Source organism: Pelodiscus sinensis, chromosome 14 (assembly GCF_052426305.1).
Source record: "Pelodiscus sinensis isolate ZL-2025 chromosome 14, ASM5242630v1, whole genome shotgun sequence".
NCBI classification, from domain to species: domain Eukaryota; kingdom Metazoa; phylum Chordata; order Testudines; family Trionychidae; genus Pelodiscus; species Pelodiscus sinensis.
Genome location: NC_143065.1, coordinates 19,622,026 through 19,643,721, shown reverse-complemented (window position 1 = coordinate 19,643,721; position 21,696 = coordinate 19,622,026). Strand labels below are relative to the sequence as shown.

General features: G+C 39.2%; 1 protein-coding gene across 1 annotated transcript in view; it reads left to right on the top strand.

Moving 5' to 3' along the window:
* UNC13C (unc-13 homolog C) overlaps positions 1–21,696 on the top strand; it is a 435,134-nt gene that overhangs the window by 261,719 nt on the left and 151,719 nt on the right. The window contains exon 17 of the mRNA XM_075897272.2: positions 4,539–4,624. Coding sequence (XP_075753387.2) covers positions 4,539–4,624 — 86 coding nt within the window. The remainder of the gene's footprint in view (positions 1–4,538; positions 4,625–21,696) is intronic.

Sequence of the window (21,696 nt, the reverse complement as noted above, 5' to 3'; positions counted from 1 at the left end):
CACCCACATGAACTGGCAGAATCTAAAGGGCTAGTCTGGCCTACTGAATACTGCTGAACTATGGTGATATTGCATGGTTAAAAAAATATTAGCTCAAATTATAATCATAGGTGCAGAGTCTTAGCATATATGTAGCCATAGCAACAAAGAGAATGAGTACCAGTCACCATCTTTGTCAGGGACTTCAAGCCTTTGTAATGTAAATAGGAATAATTAATACTTATATTCCTATTGTGTTAAACTACAGGAAGATTGTGCCATTATAACACATCTATCAGTTGCTAATTTTTTCTTCTTTCTCTTTATAATATTTCACTGGTTGTAATTTGCAAATTAGTTTTTGCCAACATGTATCCTACTTGTTGTGCCAGCCATATGGCCACTATTTTTCATAGTACCTAGAGGAAAATCTTGTGATATCTCAGATACCTCTGTGTGGTACATACTGCTAATGCTGAATTTTGTAATGGAAGTTATTGTATTGTACATGTACAACTCTGTTTGTGGCTCCTCCCTTCTCTGGGTTTGCCATCCACAAAACTTCTTCCTCCCAGAGAGTAACTTTAGGCTACTTGCTTTTGTAGCCCCATATGCACCTCTCTTTTTCCAGTGAATAACTACAGACAACTCCACTGCAGCCTTTCTTTCTGCAGCCAACTTTCTGTCTTTGTAGCCCAGATTTTCCTCCTCAGCTGGGCTCCAGTATTCAGTCAGAGGATGATTCAAAACTCCTGATTCCCCTTAGCTGTAGCCTGTCTGGCTTCCTCCTTACCCCACATTAAGCCCTTCAGGCAAGCGTGGGCTGAACTCTGCATCATACATTGCAATTATATTTATCCAACCTACTTATCTATATGTTGACTTGGAAGGATTAGCTTTTTATCAGTTAATGTGAGTAAGGATAATTTTTACCGTACACACTCAAACCAATGGAAGAATACTGCCATTGATAACCAAAATTTACAGAAAAGTGAAGAAAGGAATATGTTCCTTGAAAAATTTGGCTTGTGATTCTGATGATTTGCATTTTAATGACTATAAAGCTTTACATTTTTGAATCTGTGTCCACTGTCATTAAATAATTATCCTTGTCCCCTACACTGTCTGACTCCCCCATAATGTCCAATGGCTGTGAAAATTTAAATCAATAGCAAAATTCAAAGAATTCTTAAAAATAAACATCATTGATATCCTTTGGCATTATTTAACAAAATGAATTCTGACAGGTCTATGTAAAAGTAAACAAAGAAAAATTGCTTACAAAGTTTTTAACTTCCTTTGCAATAATTGGTGGAAAAGAGGGTAGAAAGCTGATTGAGTGTTGCATTCCATTTAAGAAAATATAAGTAACACAGAAGTTGCCTACCAATCACATTCTTAAATAATTTCTCTATAAACTAAGAATATTTGAAAAATATAGTCAAATCATACGCAATGTACAATAATATCTCCATTTAATATCTCCATTTAATATCTCCATTTAAATGAGTTAGTTTTTACCCATTATAATTTATATGTGCATATAAGCACATTTAGCAGCAGTAGATAATTTTTACTTATTTCTCAGAGATGGTCTTATGTAATAAATCTTGTTAATTTTTCTGGGTAATGAGTTTTTCAGCATAAGTTATTAATAAATGTTCGGAATCGTACATTAATAAACAGGATAAAGAATTTTGAGACTACACAGCAAATTGGTGGACTACACAAGGTTATTTTCTTGTGGCAAAACAATCTATTGAATGACAGCATAAAGCAAAGCCATAAATCAGCTCATTATTTGCTATAACAAATAAGTGAAAACATTTTGTTTACATAGGCTAATCACCATGGTATATTTCTTTTTTTATCTCTCTGAGAATGGTGGGGTTGCAAATAATGTGTGTTCAGGATAGTGAATGAATCATAGAATACTAGAACTGGAAAGGACCTGGAGGGGTCATTGAGTCCCCTCCCCTGCCCTCATAACAGGACCCAGTACCATCTAGACGAGGGGTGGGCAATAATTTTTGACTGGGGGCCACTTGAGAAATTTTTGAAGTGGCCCCGGGCCACCCCAGAAGGAGTGGGGCCTTAGGTAGAGGGGTGGAGCTTAGACACTCCGTGCTTCTCCACCCACAAACCGTTTGACCCGGACGCATCTGCAGGCCGCATCAATTCTCTTGGCAGGCCATATCCAGCCTGCGGAGGCCCTTTTGTTTACCCTGGTCTAGACCATCCCTGTTAGATGTCTGCCTAGCCTGCTCTTAAATATCTCTAGAGATGGAGATTCCACAATATCCCTAGGCAATTTATTCCAGTGTATAACCACCCTGACAGTTAGGAAGCTTTTCCTAATATCTAGCCTAAACCTCCCTTGCTGCAGTTTGAGCCCATTGCTTCTTGTCCTATCCTCAGAGGCCAAGGAGAACAATTTTTCTCCCTCCTCCTTGTGACGCCTTTTTAGATATCTGAAAACCACTATCATGTCCCCTCTCAGTCTTCTCCTTCACAAACTAAACAAGCCCAATTCTTTCAGTCTTCCTTCATAGGTCATGTTCTCTAGCCCATTAATCATTCTTGTTGCTATTCTCTGGACCTTCTCCAATTTCTCCACATCTTTCTTGAAATGTAGTACCCAGAAATGGACAGAATACTCCAATTGTGGCCTGATCAGTGCAGAGTAGGGCAGAAGTATGACTTCTCGTGTCTTGCTCACAACACTCCTGTTAATCCATCCCAGAATCATATTTGCTCTTTTTGCAACAGCTTCATGCTGTTGACTTATACTTAGCTTGTGGTCCATTCTGACCAATAGATCCCGTTCTACAGTACTCCTTCCTAGACAATCACTTCCCATTCTGTATGTGTGAAATGGATTGTTCCTTCCTAAGTGGAGTACTTTGCATTTGTCCTTATTAAACTTCATCCTATTTACATCAGACCATTTCTCTAGTTTGTCCAGAACATTTTGAATTATGACCCTATCCTCCAAAGCAGTTGCAACCCCTCCCAGCTTGGTATCATCTGCATACTTAATAAGCATACTTTCTATGCCAATATCTAAATTTTTGATGAAGATATTGAACAGAACCGGTCCCAATACAGACCCCTGTGGAATCCCACTTGTTATGCCCTTCCAGCATGATTGTGAACCATTAATAATGACTCTGAGAATGGTTATTCAGTCAGTTATGCACCCACCTTATAGTAGCCCCATCTAAGTTGTATTTTCCTAGTTTATTGATAAGAAGGTCATGCGAGACCGTATCAAATCCCTTACTAAAGTCTAGGTATACCACATCCACATGTACCCTTATCCACAAGACTGTTATCCTATCAAAGAAAGCTATCAGATTGGTATGACATGATTTGTTCTTTACAAATCAATGCTGGCTGTTACCTATCACCTATTATCTTCGAGGTGTTTGTAGATGAATTCCTTAATTACTTGCTCCATTATCTTTCCTGGCACAGAAGTTAAACTGGTCTGTTGTTTCCTGGGTTGTTCTTATTTCCCTTTTTATAAATGGGCACTATATTTGCCCTTTTCCAGTCTTCTGGAATTTCTCCCATCTTCCATGATTTTTCAAAGATGACAGCAGTAAATGTTGAGAAATTCCCCTTGTTTACTTATGACCATCACTAATGTAGTGCGGTCCCTAACAAAGGGGATGAGATTTGGCATGTAATCATTTTTAGGGTCAAAAGTTGGCATATTCTGCAGAATCTTATATGTACCTAGATATGTCATTACATCCAGCATTAATAGATAGTCCCATTGACCAAGTTAAGTTTTTGTTCAGGACTTGCAATGCTCTAATTTTTGGGGCAAGGTTTTCCGTGGCTCCATTCCATTAACTCTTTTTCATATTGATGAGTTTCACATTCAGAACAAGAAATGGATATTTATGTGCACATGCGCTCCTTATTTTTTTTAATCTGGTGAGAAACATAAAGTATCTGTCATTAAAAGGTCAGATTTTGCCAGCTGCTACTGGACAATTGTAATTGAGATCACATGGTTTTTACTTAATTGTTTTGTATGAAATGTAGACAACTGTTGACTTCTTAATGTACAAATAGATGGTTTTTCAAAGAGCACATTAAACATGAGATGAATAGTAAAAGCTCTAATAGTTCAATGTTTTCACTTGTCTTACTGCTCTTTACTTCTTTCTTTTAAGTCTTCAGATTGTCAGTAATGCTGCAATAGTGTGGGCGAAGGGCCCATCCCCTCCCTGGTATAACTCATTGTAAATCTATGGATTTAACTCAAGGATAGTCCCAACTTCGTGTTTATAAATGTGCACTGTTATATAATTGGTACAGAACATACTTCATTATCGAATTAGGGCACTAACATTATTACAATTATGCTGATGATAGAGCTTATCTGAAGGCTCATCTTTCTACATGTTTAAAATAATTGTACAGAACAGAAAATATAGTGCAGTGCATACTTTCAGAATGATTTTATACAAAAAATCTGCATTTCTGCTGTACAGATGTTAATATAATTTCTAGCAGGTGAACTGATGTTATGTGATTGCTTTCAGGTTCCCTCAAGAGCTGAACATGGGAAAAGTCAGTGCTGAAATCATGTGGACTCTGTTTGCCCAGGACATGAAGTATGCTCTGGAAGGTAATTAGTGCAAATTATTCATTAGACTAGAGAACTCACCCAGATTGGTTTCCAACATAAATTACACCTGACATCAAATGTCTGGAAGTGTTAAGAGTTTTCACTTTCATAATATTTTTCCAGGTTTACTGAAATGGAGAACTCAGACAAATGGTTATAAAAGAGGGGGGTAATAGTCCCCTGGGGCCAGCCAGAAAGCACCCAGAAAAGTAAGCATGGAATTGTGAGTGGAAGAATGAGACTAAATATTAAGGGTGAAAGAGTATATGGAATGAAAAATGGAGTAATATGGAAAGACCATTACTAACTAACATCCTTAGCAAAAAGAATTGTAAAAGTTCAAAGATTTGTTATAAATGTTACTTAAAATGTTAACATACGCATAGAGATGTAACCCAAATGTTTTTAAGGCATAACATTATGGAGAAAATGATTTTAAATAGCCAATACCTATTTTCTATTATTTAAAGATGTCATTATATCCATCTTCTATGTAAAACCAAACAAACTCAGTAAGAGAATCAAATATAATTTTCCCAGCATTCTTCAGGAAAGCACTTTGTTTAGGCTAAGAAAAAGTAAAAACACATAAATGTTTTTTCTATAACAGATATCCTCCAAAGACAAAGCATTGAAATCCATAAATCAATATTTGTAACAGAAGAATTAAATAAAAAAAGAAAAGGCTGAGAATTCAAATATATCTGCAGTCTGTTTAGGAGTAGAAAATCATTCAGATTTCCTAAGCTATGCATTAAAGTCCCTAATGTCTGCATATATGTTCCTTATACTTATTAGGATGCCACAAGAAACCTAGGAATAACAGAGGTGGTTTTCAGAGTTTCTAGTGTATTTATTTCATACTGTGTGCCAGACACTTGTTACCTCAACAAGCTGAATTCTATCGATTTCAGCCTCCATTAAAGTATGCGGGGATGGAAATGGTAGCTCCATTCAATCTACAGAAGAAAGGAAGGAAGAATTTGTCTCTACATAAAATACAAAGAGTTCAGTTCCAAAGTAACTTTGTAGGTAAATCCATACCAAATGTATGGTACTAAAAGTCTGACTGTCCAAACTATATTTAAAAGGAAATGTGTTTTTATACTGTACAATAAAATTTGGTGGCATGAACTCAGCATCTCCTCCCTGGTATAACTTATCTGTGCAACTTAGCCAAGCTGATAGTTAAGCACTGGAACCTACGGAAGTTGGGAAATCTCTTTCATTGGAGGTTTGTAAGAAGAGATTATTCAAATGCCTGTCAATAATGGCCTAAGCAGGAGGTTCTCAACATTTTTCTTTCCCAACCCTCTCCTAACATGGTATAAAAACTCTGCTGCCCAACTGTGCCTCAACAATTGTTTTTCCACATATTAAAGCCAGGGCCAGTGTTAAGGAGCATCATGTAGGAAGGCTGCATACCACAGGGGACCATAGCAAGCTAAGTTGCTCAGGATTTCTGCAAGTCTAATGCTGGCCCTCTTTGTTGGCCCCCTGAAATCTGTTCATGGACTCCTATTAGGCCCTGAACATATTGTAGACACTATTGGCACTAATCTAGACTATTTAGTCCTGTCTCCTTGTATTGGAAGGATTAGATGTTTTATCGAGGTTCCTTGCAGTCCTACGATTCTAAGATTCTATGAACTTTCTCCCCAAATAACCAGTCACAGGGTTCAATTATAAATCAGTCAGTACTGTCTACCCTGTTAAACTCCTGGGCCAACCTGCTGAGAGCACTGAGAAGAAACCCCACATGCAGTGCAGCTCTCCTGATACAGATTCAGTACCCTTTCCTTCAAGTTATTTAGGATAATGGGATTTTTCAAGTAAAACAACCCTGTTCAGCAGTAATTAAAACTAACCATAATAAACCAGATCATGCAGTCTTTTTGCAGGCAAAAGTCTAATTTATTTCAATTAGGCACAGTAGTGGCTACAGAGTTGTGGTACTATCTAATGAAAATAAGTATTAGGCAGGTTTTTTTAGAAATTTAGTAGGCCTATTAGGTAAAAACAATATTTGAGGATTGAATGGCATGGCATTAACTAGGCTGTTGATTAATCATGGTTAACTTACACAACTAACTCCAAAAGGTAATTGTGATTAATCACACTATTAAATAATGGAATACCAACTGAAATGTATTAAATATTTGTAATTATTTATCATTACAAATATATATACTGTAAAAATGATAATCAAAATAAATAGTACAGGCAGTCCCCGAGTTACGCGGATCCGACTTATGTCGGATCCGCAGTTACGAACGGGGATTTTCTCGCCCTGGAGGACAGGAGCGGCGGGACGCCTGGTCCCGCTGCCCACCTCCTCCGGGGCGAGAAAAGCTGCTCCCCGTCTCCCTGGTCTGCTGGGCGAGCCAGCAGACCAGGGAGACGGGGAGCAAAGCGGCGGAGGACCCGGGGTGGACTCGCGGCCGCTTCCAGATCAGCTTGTACGTAACCCGGGGACTGCCTGTATTTTTCAATTTACCTCATACGAGTATTGAAGTATCTCTTTAAAAGTATCTCTTTACCATGAAAGTGTGACTTACAAATGTATACTTTTTTTATTACATAACTGCAGTCAAAAACAAAACAATGTAAAACTTTAGAGCCTATAAGTCTACTCAGTCTTACTTTTTCTGCCAATCGCTAAGACAAATTTGTTTGCATTGATGGAAGATACTGTCACCTGCTTCTTATTTACAACTAGCTAATTAGCCTGTCATAAGATGGGATTTTCAGGTCTGTCCTCCATGTCAGTCTTCTCTCCTGAGCCTCCAGTCTCTCGCTCCGTGTCCCTTTCCTCTCTCTCTCCTCCTCCTACTGCCTCCCCGCTCTCTCTCAGCTCTCCTCCGCCTTCTGCCTCTCTCTCTGTCTCTCTCTTTCTCTCCTCCTCCCCCTCCTGCCTCTTACTCTCTGTCTGCTCTCCTCTGTCTCCATCAGGGATGCATGCTCGGCCAGGCCCCGCCCCCCGGCCGTGCACGCCTGTGAGAGGCAAAGGGGGGGGTGACATTCACAGCCAGGGGGCAGGGCCTGGAGCCGCTGTCACACTGCACATGACCGCCCTGCCACCTTTCGCTTCCCGCCGTGGTGCTTGGCTGACTTCTTCGCCACTCAGCTGGGCCGCCACGCGGGAGCAAGCAGCGCAAGCGGCTGTTTGGGTCCCGCGTTCTCCATGCAGTACCCTTGTGCTGCATGGGGAGCGCGGACCCTAAACAGCCACTCACGCCACTTGCTCCCGTGCGCTGGCCCGGTTGAGCGGCACAGAAGTCAGCCGAGTGCCACAGTGGGAGGCAACAGTGCCGCCCAGAGGGAACACCCAGCGTTTCAGCGTTACAGAGTCACAGACATTGGGCTACTATATGTATGATGACATCAGAAAGTCAGAACAGGCTTTGACATGACACTTGTGTAGCTGGTGTTGCAACACATTTATTATCAGATACGCTAAACTGATGTATACTTCTTCATGCTTCAAGCACTATTCCAGAGGACATACTTCCATGACGACGCTCATTTAAACTGTTTTGCGCATTTAAACAAACGCATTAATTAAATTTGTGACAGAACGCCTTGAAGGAGACGAATATGGCTTCTTCTCTGTTTTACCAGCATTCTACCATATATTTCATGTGACAGGAGTCTTGGATGATGACCCAGCACGTGCTCATTTAAGAATACTTTCACAGCAGATTTGACAAAATACCAAGAAGGTACCAATTTGAGACTTATAGAAATCTCTTTCAAAAGTCTTTAATGAGCAAAACTCGGATGAGGAAACAGCAGAACCTGAACCACCAAAAATAAAATTAACCTTTTACTAGAGGCACCTGACTCAGATGATTATCATGAACATGTATCAATCTACACTGGTTCAGATCATCAACAGAGATTCATGTCCTCTGGAATGACTATTGAAGCATGAAGGGATATGTGAATATTTAGGGCATCTGGGGTATAAATATCTTGCAACGCTGGCTACAGCATACAAATGCCGGTTCTCACTTTCAGGTACCATTGTGAACAAAAAGTGGGCAGTATTACCGTCTTCAAATTGTAACCAAACCTGTTTTTCGGAGAGTTTGGCTGCACAAGAAGTAAGATTGAGTGGACTTGTAGGTTCTAAAGTTTTACATTGTTTTGTATTTGAGAAGATTTTTATGTACATAATTTTTCTATAAGTTCAACTTTCATGTTACAGAGATTGCACTATGGCACTTGTATGAGATGAACTGAAAAATGCATTTTTGTTTACAGTGCAAATATTTGTAATAAAAATTAATGTAAAGCAAGCACTGTACACTTTGTATTATGTTGCAGCTGAAATTAATGTATTTGAAAATACAGAAAATATCCAAAAAGTTTTAAAATAAATTGTGCTCTATTATTGTTTAACGGTGCAATTAAATGCATGATTAAGCACCATTAATTTTTTTATTTGTGTGATTAATCTCAATTAATTTGTAATCACTGGATGGCCCTAATATTTACTGCAATGTATGCAATGAAATAATTGCAGTACAGTGCTCCTTTGATAACATACTCCAGATATTCATGGCAATAATGCGATTATAAAAAGAGAGATAAGGAAGTCAAAAAAAACTGAGAGGTCCAGAGAAAGCTAATTTTGGGGGAGGCAAAGTTATTTTATTGTTTTGTGTTACCTTTTATATTATGTTGGATAGAGAAAACATTTGTTATGGTCAAGTGTTTGTGGACATATCAGTCAGAAAAGACTGATGCCTGTTGCTCTAGAAATAAACAACCTTGTTCTCACAGGATGCTAAGTGAAAGAAAGCAAAAAGTAGTATGAAAGGAGGCAACAAAAGCAGCTGGGAAGGTGTCATTAGCAGACAGATGGAGATGAGGGAGAACATAAGAAATAAAACCTAAGATATAGTCAGGAAGAAGTTATTCATACTGAAGGAGAAGACAAGAAGTGCAAACCTGCTGTGATAAGATGTTGTAAGAGCAATCAGAGAAAATGTAGCAGTCAGGGATGTGAAGGCCAGTGGAAGGCTGGAAATCACACTGGAGAAGGAGGGTGTGATCAGTGATATTAAAGGCTTAAGAGCAATTAAGGAGCATAAGGACAACATAAAAGATGTGAGGTTTGATCACATGAGCTTCTGTGAGAGCTGTTTCTATGTAGAAGAGAGTGCAGAAGTAGACAGAGAATTCATGGAATGGCAGGTCAATAATGGAAGGTTATTAACACAGTACAGATATTTAAAAAAAGTGAGTCCCAGCTTTAGCATGTGGATCAATATGTATTTTCAAAAGCTATTTTATCTTACAACCTTTAACTTGTGGAAAATAATGATAGCCCTCTCCATGGATTCATCCCCAAGCACACTGCTACAAATTATTTGACTAAATGATGGTGTTTGTGACCAATGAATTACAAAAGCTATTTAATAACTTGCAACAGCTTACTCTGTTTTCTAGTCAGACATTATACATAACTCTGAGGGCAGCTTCAAATTAGGCCAGATCAGCTGTTTATATCCTGGTTGTGAAGCACAGAAACATGGAATTCAAGCAAGACTTTATTGTGAGATCTTGAAGGAATTCATAATACACTGAGGCTGTGTCTAGACTGGCATGATTTTGCGCAAATACTTTTAATGGAAAAGTTTTTCCGTTAAAAGTATTTGTGCAAGAGAGCATCTATACTGGCATGTGCCTTTCCACAAAAGATTTGCTTTTGAGCCAAAGCATCCATGCCATTGTAGTTGCTCTCTTGCACAAGAAAGCTCCGATGGCCATTTTAGCCATCAGGCTTTCTTGCACAAGAAATTAACATTGCTGTCTACACTGGCCTTCTTGTGCAAGAATACTTGTGCAAGAGGGCTTATCTCTGAGCGGGAGCATCAGAGTATTTGCGCAAGAACCACTGATTTTGTCCATTACAAAGTCAGTGTTCTTGCGCAAATACTCGCAGCCAGTGTAGACAGGCAGCAAGATTTTGCACAAAAGCAGTTGCTTTTGCACAAAATCATGCCAGTCTAGACGCAGCCTGAAAGAAAAATAATGTTTTAAGTTGAAGTAAAAGAAAATATTGTTGCACTTTACTGAGATTACTGAAGAGAAACTGTCATATTTGTGGTCATGGAGAACATGTTCAAAAGAGCACTGGTTTATCATAGCCAGCATGTCATATTTCGGTGCTGTGATATTTGTTGTTTGTGCCCAGCAATCCAATGAGGTATTAAAGGATTAGTATTTGCTATTGAAGACTTATAACTGGAGAAAAACAAGAGAGATTCAGGAAGAAAATAGAATGAAATCTGTTTTATTCCACTTACATGAAACTTAAGAAATCCTTACATGTACAAATTTGAAGTAAATATTTTGGAACAGATAAAAAACTGTATGTTAGCTTTTTATATAAAATAAATTCATTTCCTATTTTATTATTAGTGTGTTAGGGCTGTTAAGCAATGAAAAAAATGAATGGCAATCGTGCAATTAATTGCACTGTTAAAAATAGAATACCATTTATTTTAAATATTTTGAATGTTTTCAACATTTTCAAACATATTGATTTCAATTACAAGACAATACCAAAGTGTACAGGGATCACTTTGTTTATTTTTATTACAAATATTTGTACTATAAAGAAAAAAATGCATTTTTCAATTAATCTCATACTTTCTGTAGTTGCAACTATAGCGCAGTCTCTGTATTATGAAAGCTGAACTTACTAATGTAAAATTATGTACAGAAAAGATAAAGATATTGCACTTCAATACTTGCATGAGGTGAACTGAAAAATATTATTTCTTTTATTTATAATTTTTAGTGAAAATATTTGCAATCAAAAGTAATATAAAGTGAGCACTGCACTCTTTGTATTTTGTGTTGTAATTGAAATAAATATTGAAAATATAGGAAGACATCCAAAATTATTTAATACATTTCACTTGATAGTCTGCTGTTTAACAGTGCCATTAATCATGATTATATTTTTGAGTTAATTGTGAGAGTTAACTCCAATTAATCGATAGCTCTAATGTATCTATACAGTGAAAATAGCTGTCTATTGTGATTTTATTTTGTGTTGTGATCTGATCACATTCACAAGTTAAACAAGGTTGGACTGCATAGGGACACTTAAGAAATGATCTGGTGCTGCGGGGAGTAGTATTGGAAGGTCATTATGTGGCATAACTCAATCCTGATCCAGTATCACCTGGAAGTTTTATGATGCCCTTTTGTTGCTGGGGATACTGTCTTTCACTGAAAAGTTCTGAGTGCTTCAGTCAAGGTTCTGAGTACTTATTAAAATCCTGTGGCAGAGATCAGAACATTTAAACTAAGCATACAAGTGCTGAAGGATCTGACCCGGGGTCGTGCGCAGCTTGAACTTCTGCTCACAAACAGGGAGGAACTAATACGGGAAGTGGAGGTGGGTGACAACCTGGGAAGCAGTGATCATGAGATGGTAGATTTCAGGATCCTGACCAAAGGAAGAAAAGAGAATAGTAAAATACACACCTTGGACTTCAAAAAAGCAGATTTGGACTCCCTCAGAGAATCCCCTGGGATGCTAACATGAAGGGGAAACGAGTCCAGGACAGCTGGCAGTATTTTAAAGAAGCCTTACTGAAGGCACATCCTGACGCGTAGCAGGAGAGGCAAGTATGGTAGGAGACCGAATTGGCTTACAGGGGAAATCCTTGGTGAACTTAAGCACAAAAAGGAAGCTTACAAAAAGTGGAAACTTGGACAAATGACCAGGCAGGAGTTTAAATGTATAGCTCAAGAATGCCGAGGGGTTATCAGAAAGGCGAAAGCACAAATGGAATTGTGACTGGCTAAGAATGTAAAGGATAACAAGAAAATTTTCTACAGGCATGTTAACAAGAAGAAGGTGATCAGAGAGGGTGTGCGGCCCCTAATGGATGAAGGAGGTAACCTAGTGACAGACGATGTGGGGAAAGCTGAGGTACTCAATGCTTTCTTTGCCTCTGTATTCACGGACAAGGTCAGCTCCTGGACTTCTGTGCTAAGTGACACAAGATGGGATGAAGATGGACAGTCCGTGGTGGGTAAAGAACAGGTTAGGAACTATTTAGAAAAGCTAACCGTACACAAATCCATGGGTCCGGACTTAATGCATCCAAGGGTACTGAGGGAGTTGGCAAATGTAATTGAGGAGCCTTTGGCTATTATCTTTGAGAAGTCGTGGAGATCATGAGAGATCCCGGATGATTGGAAAAAGGCAAATGTAGTGCCCATCTTCAAAAAAGGGAAGAAGGACGATCCAGGGAACTATAGGCCGGTCAGTCTTACCTCGGTTCCTGGAAAAATCATGGAAGGGATCCTTAAGGAATCCATTTTGAGGCACTTGGACGAGAGGAAAGTGATTAGGAATAGTCAGCATGGATTCACAAAGGGCAAGTCATGCCTGACCAATCTGATTAGCTTCTATGATGAGGTAACTGGCTCGGTGGACATGGGAAAGTCAGTGGATGTGATATCCCTTGACTTTAGCAAGGCTTTTGATACGGTCTCCCACAATATTCTTGCCAGCAAGTTAAGAGAATATGGATTGGATAAATGGACGGTAAGATGGACAGAAAGATGGCTAGAAGGCTGGGCCCAGCGGGTAGTGATCAACGGCTCGATGTCAGGATGGCGGTCGGTTTCTCGCGGAGTGCCCCAAGGTTCGGTTCTAAGACTGGTTTTGTTCAATATCTTTATTAATGATCTGGATGAGGGGATGGATTGCACCCTCAGCAAGTTTGCGGATGACACTAAGCTGGGGGGAGAGGTAGATACGCTTAAGGGCAGAGATAGGGTCCAGAGTGACTAGGCAAATTGGACTATTGGGCCACAAGAAATCTGATGAGGTTCAACAAGGACAAGTGTAGAGTCCTGCACTTGGGACGGAAGAATCCCAAGCATAGTTACAAGCTGGGGGCCAACCAGTTAAGTAGTAGTTCTGCAGAAAAGGACCTGGGGGTTACAGTGGATGAGAAGCTGGATATGAGTCAACAGTGTGCACTTGTAGCCAAGAAGGCTAATGGCTTATTAGGTTGCAGTAAGAGGAGCATTGCCAGCAGATCCAGATATCCCTGTATCCCTAGAAAAGGGAAAAAAATTATAGGCAGGTGTGTTAGACCAAGCTGGATGAGCAAGCATCTCAGAGAGGTGATTAAGAAAAAGCAGAAAGCATATAAGGAGTGGAAAATGGGAGGGATCAGTAAAGAAAGCTACCTTATTGAGGTTAGAACATGTAGGGATAAAGTGAGAGGCTAAAAGTCAGGTAGAGTTGGACCTTGCAAAGGGAATTAAAACCAATAGTAAAAGGTTTTATAGCCATATAAATAGGAGAAAAACAAAAAAAGAAGAAGTAGGGCCACTAATTACTAAGGATGGAATGGAGGTTAAGGATAATCTAGGAATGGCCCAATATTTGAACAAATACTTTGCTTCAGTTTTTAATGAGGCTAATGAAGATCTTAGGGATAATGGTAAGTTAACAAATGAGACTGAGGATAAGGAGGTAGATATTACCATAGCCGAGGTGAAAGCTAAACTTGAGCAGCTTAATGGGAGTAAATCGGGGGGCCCAGATGGTCTTCATCCAAGAATATTAAAGGAACTGGCACATGAACTTGCAAGTCCATTAGCAAAAATTTTTAATAAATCTCTAAACTCAGGGGTTGTACCATTTGACTGAAGAATTGCTAATATAGTTCCGATTTTTAAGAAAGGGAAAAAAAGTGACCCGGGTAACTATAGGCCTGTTAGTTTGACATCTGTAGTATGTAAGATCCTGGAAAAAATTTTGAAGGAGAAAGTAGTTAGAGACATTGAGGCTAATGGCAATTGGGACAAATTACAACATGGTTTTACAAAAGGTAGATCGTGCCAAACCAACCTGATCTCCTTTTTTGAGAAAGTAACAGATTTTTTAGATAAAGGAAATGCAGTGGATCTAATCTACCTCGACTTTAGTAAGGCATTTGATACAGTACCACATGGGGAATTATTGGTTAAATTGGAAAAGATAGGGATTAATATGAAAGTTGAGAGGTGGATAAGCATCTGGTTAAAGGGGAGACTACAGCGGGTCATACTGAAAGGTGAACTGTCAGGTTGGAGGAAGGTTACTAGCGGAGTTCCTCAGGGATCAGTTTTGGGGCCAATTTTATTTAATCTTTTTATTGCTGATCTTGGCACCAAAAGTGGAAGTGTCCTAATAAAATTTGCAGATGACACAAAGTTGGGACTATTGCCAATTCAGAAAAGGATCGGGATATCATATAGGAAGATCTGGATGATCTTGTAAATTGGAGTGATAGCAATAGGATGAAATTTAATAGCGAGAAGTGTAAGGCTATGCATTTAGGGATTAATAAGAAGAATTTTAGTTATAAGCTGGGGACACATCAGTTGGAAGTAACGGAGGAGGAGAAGGACCTCGGAGTCCTGGTTGATTATAGAATGACTATGAGCCGCCATTGTGACATGGCCGTGAAAAAGGCTAATATGATCTTGGGATGTATTAGGCGAGGTATTTCCAGTAGGGATAAGGAGGTGTTAGTGCCATTATACAAGGCATTGGTGAGACCCCATTTGGAATACTGTGTGCAGTTCTGGTCTCCCATGTTTAAGAAGGATGAATTCAAACTGGAACAGGTACAAAGAAGGGCCACTAGGATGATCCGAGGAATGGAAAACCTGTCTTATGAAAGGAGACTCAAGGAGCTTGGCTTGTTTACTTTAACCAAAAGAAGGCTGAGGGGGGACATGATTGCACTTTTTAAATATATTAGAGGGATAAATACCAGGGAGGGAGAGGAATTATTTAAGTTTAATACCAATGTGGACACAAGAACAAATGGATATAAGCTGGCTAGTAGGAAGTTTAGACTTGAGATTAGACGAAGGTTTCTAACCATTAGAGGAGTGAAGTTCTGGAACGGCCTTCCAAGGGAAGTAGTGAGGGCAAAAGATCTATCTGGTTTCAAGATTAAACTAGATGGGTTTATGAAGGGGATGGTTTGATGAGATAACATGATCTTGGTAACTAATTGACCATACATTATCAGTGGGAAATAGGTCAATGGTGGGAAGATAGGAGTTACTATAGAGAACTTTCTGGGTGTCTGGCTGATGAGTCTTGCCCACATGCTCATGGTTTAGCTAATCGCCATATTTGGGGTCGGGAAGGAATTTTCCTCCAGGGTAGATTGGCAGAGGCCCTGAAGGTTTTTCGCCTTCCTCTGTAGCATGGGGTATAGATCACAGCTAGAGGATTCTCTGCATCTTGGGTCTTCAAAGTATTTGAAGGCTTCAATATCTGAGATATAGGTGAGAGGATTATTCTAGGAGGGGTGAGATTTTGTGGCCTGCACTGTGCAGGGGGTCAGACTAGATGATCATAATGGTCCCTTCTGACCTTAAAGTCTATGAGTCTATGAGATATGTGATTATTCCCCTTTATTCGGCTTTGGTGAGGCCACATCTGGAGTATTGTGTCCAGTTCTGGACCCCCCACTACAAAAAGGATATGGACGCATTGGAGAGGGTCCAGCGGAGGGCAACCAAAATGATTAGGGAGCTGGAGCATATGACTTATGAGGAGAGGCTAAGGGAGTTGGGTCTGTTTAGTCTGCAGAAGCGAAGAGTGAGGGGGGATTTGATACCAGCCTTCAACTTCCTGAAGGGAGGTTCCAAAGAGGATGGAGAAAGGCTGTTCTCAGTAGTGACAGATGGCAGAACAAGGAGCAATGGTCTCAAGTTGTGGTGGGAGAGGTCCAGGTTGGATATTAGGAAAAACTATTTCACTAAGAGGGTGGGGAAGCACTGGAATGGGTTACCTAGGGAAGTAGTGGAGTCTCCATCCCTAGAGGTGTTTAAGTCTCGGCTTGACAAAGCCCTGGCCGGGTTGATTTAGTTGGAATTGGTGTGAGCAGTGGGCTGGACTTGATGACCTTCTGAGGTCTCTTCCAGTTCTATGATTCTATGTTCACTCTTTCTTAGTAAGCAAACCCTGTAGGATGTGGGCTTAGTTTGATATTTCCCAGCTCTTAATCTCATGGGGTTTTTTTTCCTCCCTGGATATGCTAGAAGCTGAGGATTTGATCCTGCTCTTTTTGAAACCAATAGAATTTATGCCTTGAGTCCAATAGGATTATGCACTTGATCCCCCAATTTTCAATGGATTCCATCATTAAATTGCAATGCATTCTGATGTGCTAGCTCTGCTGTTCATCTTAATGTAGGCTACCTGCTGTTCATATTGAGAGCCCAATTCAGCTACTGCAAACTTTGTGTGATCCAATTAATCTCCTTAAGCAACACAATGGTATCTTTCTGCCCTAAAGTTGGGCTTGGGGTTCTTGGTTTTTGGTGGGGATTTTTTTTTCTTGGCATCTGACCTGGAGATAATGATTATCCCACATCATTTGCAAGTGAATCTCTGACATTGCTAAAAATCATATTGGACTCTCATGTTTCTCTAGTCAAGGCATTTCCTTGTTATATGTATCCAGATGCACACTGCCATCAAAATAATAACAATAAAAGAGATTAGATGAGTGGGAGTAGGAGGAGGTGTCATAACATACTGGAAAAAGCAAAAGCTTTCCAGTAAAATAAATACTCAATATACTGAGTTGGTAGGCCATGCAAACAGGACTGCTTTAAAATCTAGTATTTAAATAATCAGTATACGCTATTTTTCTTCCTTTTAAATTAATAACAATGCATGTAGCTTTTCTTTGTCATGAAAAGTGCTGTGCAAGCATTAACAAATCAATTCTATGCCGGTTCTAATTTTCTTTGTGGTGCAGGGAGTTTTTCATTGGTTAAATTTTTCTTTCTAAACATTTAATTGATTGGATTTGGCATCCTCCTCCCCCCCCCCCCCTTTCACATTTTATCTGTGGATCTATTTGTGTTTTTCAGTACTGTGTTTATTTATTCAACATTGTGGGACCTGTAGTTTTCATGAATATATTTGAGCCTATGGGATTTGGCAATTTTTCGTACCTAGTACACGTTTCAAAGTATTGTGTATTCATAGTGAAGTCCTGTGCCCCTGGTGTCAATTGGAGTTTTGGCATGGATCTCAGTGGAGGCAGAATTTCACCTCACTCTGTATGATTTGCTATCATACAAGCATGGGATGGTTTCTTATCCCTGACTGGATGAAGAGCAATGCCTGAAGATTAGGGTAGAAACATGGTCAGGCAGTTGGATTTAGCAAACATCTTCAATACATACTTCTCCTGTTTGTCCAGCTGTGCTCCTCAAACACATTTTCTCGACCCTCTTTTACCTTTACTTTTGAATAATATAGCACAGTTCTGGTAGCCAAAACAATTCAGTCTGTTAGAAAAATTGTAAATTACTATTATTTTTGTTTAATATTGTAACACCCAGACACCCAATCAGCATTGTGCTACAGGTCTTATAAATATAGAGATAAACACAGTACCTGCCCAGAAGAGCTTGCAATCCAAAAGGATAAACTATATGAAAACTTGATTAGTGGATGAGAATCAGATGTCCACAATCAGAATCAGATCAGAATCACTTATGTAGATTTATTTGTTTGCCTTATTTGGAATTCATCTAGCTTATAAAGAAAATGCATCTTTCTCAGACTGATTCTCAGACTAATTGTTGGTGACCTCATGGCTAAATTGGATTTAGAGAAAGGATGACAGTTTGAGGAGTCCATTCCAAGCACGATAGTCAATATGGGCGAAGGCAAAAAGACTTGACCTGTATGCACAAAAGTTTGTAGAGGATTTCAAAACATGGTTTTGTTCTGATTCAGAACAAAAGCCAAACAAAATTTAGAAATTCCCTGTATAAGGGAATTCAGGCCAGATTCCAATACAGTCAACATGAAAGGCTGCCCCAAACCAGCAACCAGGAAGCCCAGAGATTCAGAATCTGTGGCAGTATGACAGCCAGCTGCTGAGGAGCCAAGCATATAAGCTGGCAGGAATCCAGGCAGGTTTCAAAGCCTGCCTGGGTTGTGTCAGACTTTTGCTGAAATCAAAGCCTCTCTATGAAACATTCTGATTTCAACAAATCATCCAATACTGACAAAAAATGGTTAGTCAGAATTTTTCTGACCAGCTCTAACAAAGATCTTTAGTAGAGGTCAAAGTTGGAGGGTAGCTGAGAGGGTAGGGACTGGGAAGAATGTGATAAAGGACAAGAATAGATAAGAAGAGGAATACATTTCTGAAAAGGCTTGAATATTGGGCCATTCAATATTGAAAATTGAATTTGGGATCATAAAAAGAGGCTTTAGAGAGGGAATGTAGTACAGTCATCATGACAAGCAAAAAAGACAACTGTATCAGTTGTGTATTGTATATTTGTGTAGCATATCATTCTTTACTACTATAAATACTGTAAAATCACTAGAATGCAGCACCCCTAAGAAGTTAATGCTTCTTTATTTCTGATTACTGGGGGTATATGGGTGCTGCCAGATGGTCCTCAAACAGCACAATACACCAGTAGACACCTGATTTCATTATTTAGGTTTAAAGGATTACATTGTCATTCATTGTAGTGCTATATTACCCCAGAATTGTTTATTTAAAGCCTTAGCCTTATGTAATCTCTTTTAACCATTGCATATTAATTTTGTTATGAAACTTGACTATAAACTTTTACACAGTCAGGCATTGATGGAGAATCATCTGTGTATGTACTTTCAATGCAAATCCCGCATCATGAACAAGGATGTCACCTGCACTAATTTAGTTGTACGGGGGAAAAACCAATAAACTATTCCTTCTACATGCCTTGTCCAGATTCACACATTGCCCAGAGTGGTGGAGATCAGACTCGATGTAGCTATCAGTACCTTCTATAACATGTGCATAGAGAGGGCAGGGAATTAGCCCTCCCTGGGAACCATCATCCCAGTGTACCAGCAGAAATAACTTGGTACAATGTGGGAGGAGATTATGCTTCATGAACAAAAGGGCTGTAACAAATTATACCTTGCACAAGAGCAATGAACGTGCAATAAGCATCCTATGTCAAAGTACATACTATCCCACATTTCCCATCTGCAGTACTTCTCCAAGGGATAGCTCCTGGGATGTCGCAGCTACATGGCACAGATGCTATCTAGACCTGTGACTTTGGCATCAGAAACCTTTAAAACATTGGGGATGGAAGCAGGATCCAATGAGGAGACAAATTTATATAGAATAAGGCCATAAGGTTTAAACATTATTAAACTGAACCCCACAAGACAACACTCAAGGGCAAAAAGCCCCAGCAGCAATTGGAAAGGAGTGGAGATGAATACTCATTTATAATCAACTGATTCCAGACTCAGCCTGATAAATCTTTTATGTTGCATTCTCTGTCATGAGTTCTCCATTTAGCAAATCCTCCCTGGCAAGCTGCACATTTTTTCCCAAAAAACATCGAAGAAATATTAACTTTATTATAATAAAGAAATGAATAACTCTGTCATAAAATAATCTTGAACTTCCCACTCAGGCCCTTAAGAATAGACCAAGAAAAGACATGGGTGTTACATTGTGCCCCGAATGACAATAAGTTCTGTTGCAGAAAAAAGTATACATTGTACCCATGCTCACACAGAATATACATACTTATACATTGTATGTAAGTGTAAATACAATTACAGTAACTTTGTGACTGTATTATCTAATTTCTGGAACCACTTATTTTGGCTTGACAAGCCTTTTGTTTCCTGTATTTCCAAATGAGCTAATTATTTTCTGGCAAGAGCAAAGGAATAGAATATTCTATGACTTGAAGTAAACTTAAAGCGACAGTAGAATCGTTCTCAGCTACAGTCAGTGAAATGAAATTAGACTGAACAAATTAGAATATTCTTGGAAAAGCTGTTCTTAAAGATTCATGGCTACATTACATTTTAATGTCGCAGTCAGCATGAGTTAACATGCATGTTTCTTGCTAATGATCACTTTGCTAATGTGGGAAGTGCAAAAATACTAAATTTTTGAAGTGTAGTTGATTAAACCTTCTTGATATGCTTTTATTATCTAAAAATTTACATTCTCTTGGTGAGAAAACAGTCTGTTGCATATTCATATGTCATCAGACTTAACATCAGTTAAACAACAAAACAGTAAGAACATTTTTTGCATTCCAACATGTGTCTTTTGCAGTGTGTTGAACACTGCACAGAGAAAAGGGGCATTTTGAATCGAAAGAGATTTTTCTGACTTGAACTTAACTGGTAAATGTATCCCATGAAAGGAAGTGTTATGCCATCTGTTTCCAAGGGGAGTGGAAAGTAGGGTGGGCAGAGTTGGAAAACATTTCAAGCTGTTTAGTCTAATGACAGTCTGCTGAAAGAGAGAGGCAGCTGATAGGAGTGTGGGGGGAGGGAAGGAAACATGGATACCTGAGCTGTCAGAAGAATTTTGGTTGGTGTTTCTTTATGTTCTGGGGGAACACTATTGTTTGCTGTTCCAGCCTGAAAGGGGCTTTCAAAACACCCTTAAAAAAGGAAAGGAGCCTGGATTTCTTCATTATGTTCAGCCTTGGAACAGGTTTGGACTGTTATTTTCTGTTTGCCCAGCTTGTCTTAGGCCCACTCTGGTAGTGATAGAGAAATTTTGGTCTAAGGAAATTATTTTGGGAAGGTAGGAGAGGGCTTTTGGGATTTCTGCCTTCTCTTAGATCCCAAAGAGGAGCTCCCAGTCTACAGGAAGTGCTGGGATTGAGGGGAAATAAGAGGTGACTCTCAAAACTATTACCACATCTCTAAATTTTCATGCTAGCACTGCAGTGGAATACCTGTACTATCTCTGGAAAGGGTTAATATTTAAAGTTTTAAGGAGACCCCATTCTTAATGCAATACATTTATATTAGTGCAAAGTGTGCATCAGTGTAGTGAAAAAATGTGAGATTCAGCAGTAACTAAAACATATTATTCTAAGAGATTCCTAAATGTTTTCTAATTAGCAGTGCTCAAACACAGGGCAGTCACAACCTGCTGCATATTTCATGAGACACCTCATCTTGATGGAGATTTGTGGTTTTCCCTTTTATCTTTGATTAC